Raw genomic sequence first — 1,881 nt, forward strand, 5'->3', positions numbered from 1 at the left:
CGCTACGTTAGCATTCGCGTTAAGAGGAAATGCATTATCTTCAGACAGATCGGCTTCCCAAATTGATATTGTTTCGTTCAGGGCATCATTGGGCCACAAGGTTTGAAAGGGAGCGATGGTCCTCAAGGGTTGCTGGGAGAAGATGGCCCATCAGGACCAAAAGGATCAGAAGGAGCTGCTGGTCAAAAGGGCGAAACGGGCCCGACGGGGCCGGCGGGCCCACCTGGTCCTCCAGCGGATATGCCACTGATCCCTCCGGAGTTGCTGTTCCAGATCCAAGAGTCTGGTTCAAATAAAGGAGTTACCAGACGTAGGAGAGCTGTGGTGGAATTATTGTCAGTGGTTTTATTTTTCTAAGCCAAAAACCCTTTTCTCTATTTTATTCTGCTCAATTGTAGATCAGAATTTGAAAGAAAAATTAATGAGCAACAAGAAAACATAAATAATTCGCAGGAGAGCGATTCGATTAATAAGAACGATATCAATGTTCAATTTATGGATATGTACACGAGTATTTACGCGATGAGAATGCAGCTGGAAAATGAACGGAAACCTTTGGGAAATAGAGAAAACCCGGCGAAAACATGCCGAGATTTGTATTACAGCCAATCGCACTACAGCGACGGTAAGCTAAAGCGTGATTTCCATGTTGACTAGAATCCCGTATTCTGTTGCGCTTATCTAAAATTTGTATGTCTCCAAGGTTGGTACTGGATAGACCCCAATTTGGGTATGAGCGACGATGCTATTTACGTGTTTTGCAACATGACGGACGAAGGAGAAACGTGCATTTATCCTGACCAATACAGCGCTAGCATGCCCAACATTCCATGGAAAAGGAAAGGTACTGTTCAAAAATGGTTCTCGGAATTTGAGAAAGGTTCAAAGGTAATTTGGTCAGTCTCGTTTTGTCACATAAGCAAGGGTTGATTATTGAAATGTCTAGATAACATACGAGGGCGTGGGCATGGCCCAGATGGCATTCCTTCGACTGTCATCAGAACAGGGATACCAAAACTTTACTTACTCATGTTTGAATGCAGTCGCCTGGTACGATACCAGCAGCCACACATACGATATGGGGATTCGATTATTAGGAAGTAGCGGACAAGAATTTTCCTATAAAGGCTTGAGACCCGAAGTGCGAGCGGATGAATGCAAGGCTCGACAGGGTAAATCCAAGACAGTCTTTGAAATTCGAACGAGGCAAATAGATCAGCTGCCTTTGACGGACTTTCTTCCAATCGACTACGGGGAATCTAATCAGGCCTTCGGATTTTCTGTCGGCCCTGCTTGCTTTAAGTGAACTATATATATCGCAACTATAACTACTAGAAGCAATATTACACGCATATGGTGAAACTCCATAGCTGTAAGCCACAGTATTATTTTAGTACTCTTTGTCAGATCATTCTGGAAACGTGTTCCACAGAACATCCCCCCTGGGGGATATTGCGTGACGTGTTCCAAGAATTGGGAAATGTGATATATTGATATAAGACACAATATTTAAGTTAAATATGGTGTGGTTAATTAGGAAGGCGCAAATAGTAGCACCAATAATTTAGGAAAAATGAAAAATACAATAAGTCCAGGTTATATGTAAGAAATGTATCATTCATAGGAATATATCGATAACATGTATTACTTCCCACAATTAAGCTTTGATTTAGGTACAACACCAATGATCAAAATTAAATAAAACAAATATTGATTAAATGCCGATTTATCGGAAAGAAGTGTTTGCTATTAGTAGTTTCAGCGGTGTTGTGCGGGGTAATGCAAGGACCGGTCAACTATATTTAAGATGGCGACTTGTAGCAAACAAACTTGGTTCCAGTCCTTTTGTACCCAGCAAACCAAACTTGTAACATTATACAG

The 1,881-nt window shown here is 41.7% G+C and overlaps 1 protein-coding gene across 1 annotated transcript in view; it reads left to right on the forward strand.

The window, feature by feature from the left end:
- LOC109543105 (collagen alpha-1(V) chain) overlaps positions 1-1,719 on the forward strand; it is a gene marked incomplete in the record, with an annotated part of 59,842 nt that extends 58,123 nt beyond the window's left edge. Inside the window, 4 exon segments of the mRNA XM_048661190.1 lie at positions 82-335; positions 399-625; positions 704-888; positions 947-1,719. Coding sequence (XP_048517147.1) covers positions 82-335; positions 399-625; positions 704-888; positions 947-1,306 — 1,026 coding nt within the window.
- Between the last annotated feature and the right edge of the window lie 162 nt (positions 1,720-1,881).

The sequence above is a fragment of the Dendroctonus ponderosae genome, unplaced genomic scaffold (genome assembly GCF_020466585.1).
Source record: "Dendroctonus ponderosae isolate FM_Combo_2020 unplaced genomic scaffold, Dpon_F_20191213v2 Dpon_F_20191213_1, whole genome shotgun sequence".
Classification (NCBI taxonomy): domain Eukaryota; kingdom Metazoa; phylum Arthropoda; class Insecta; order Coleoptera; family Curculionidae; genus Dendroctonus; species Dendroctonus ponderosae.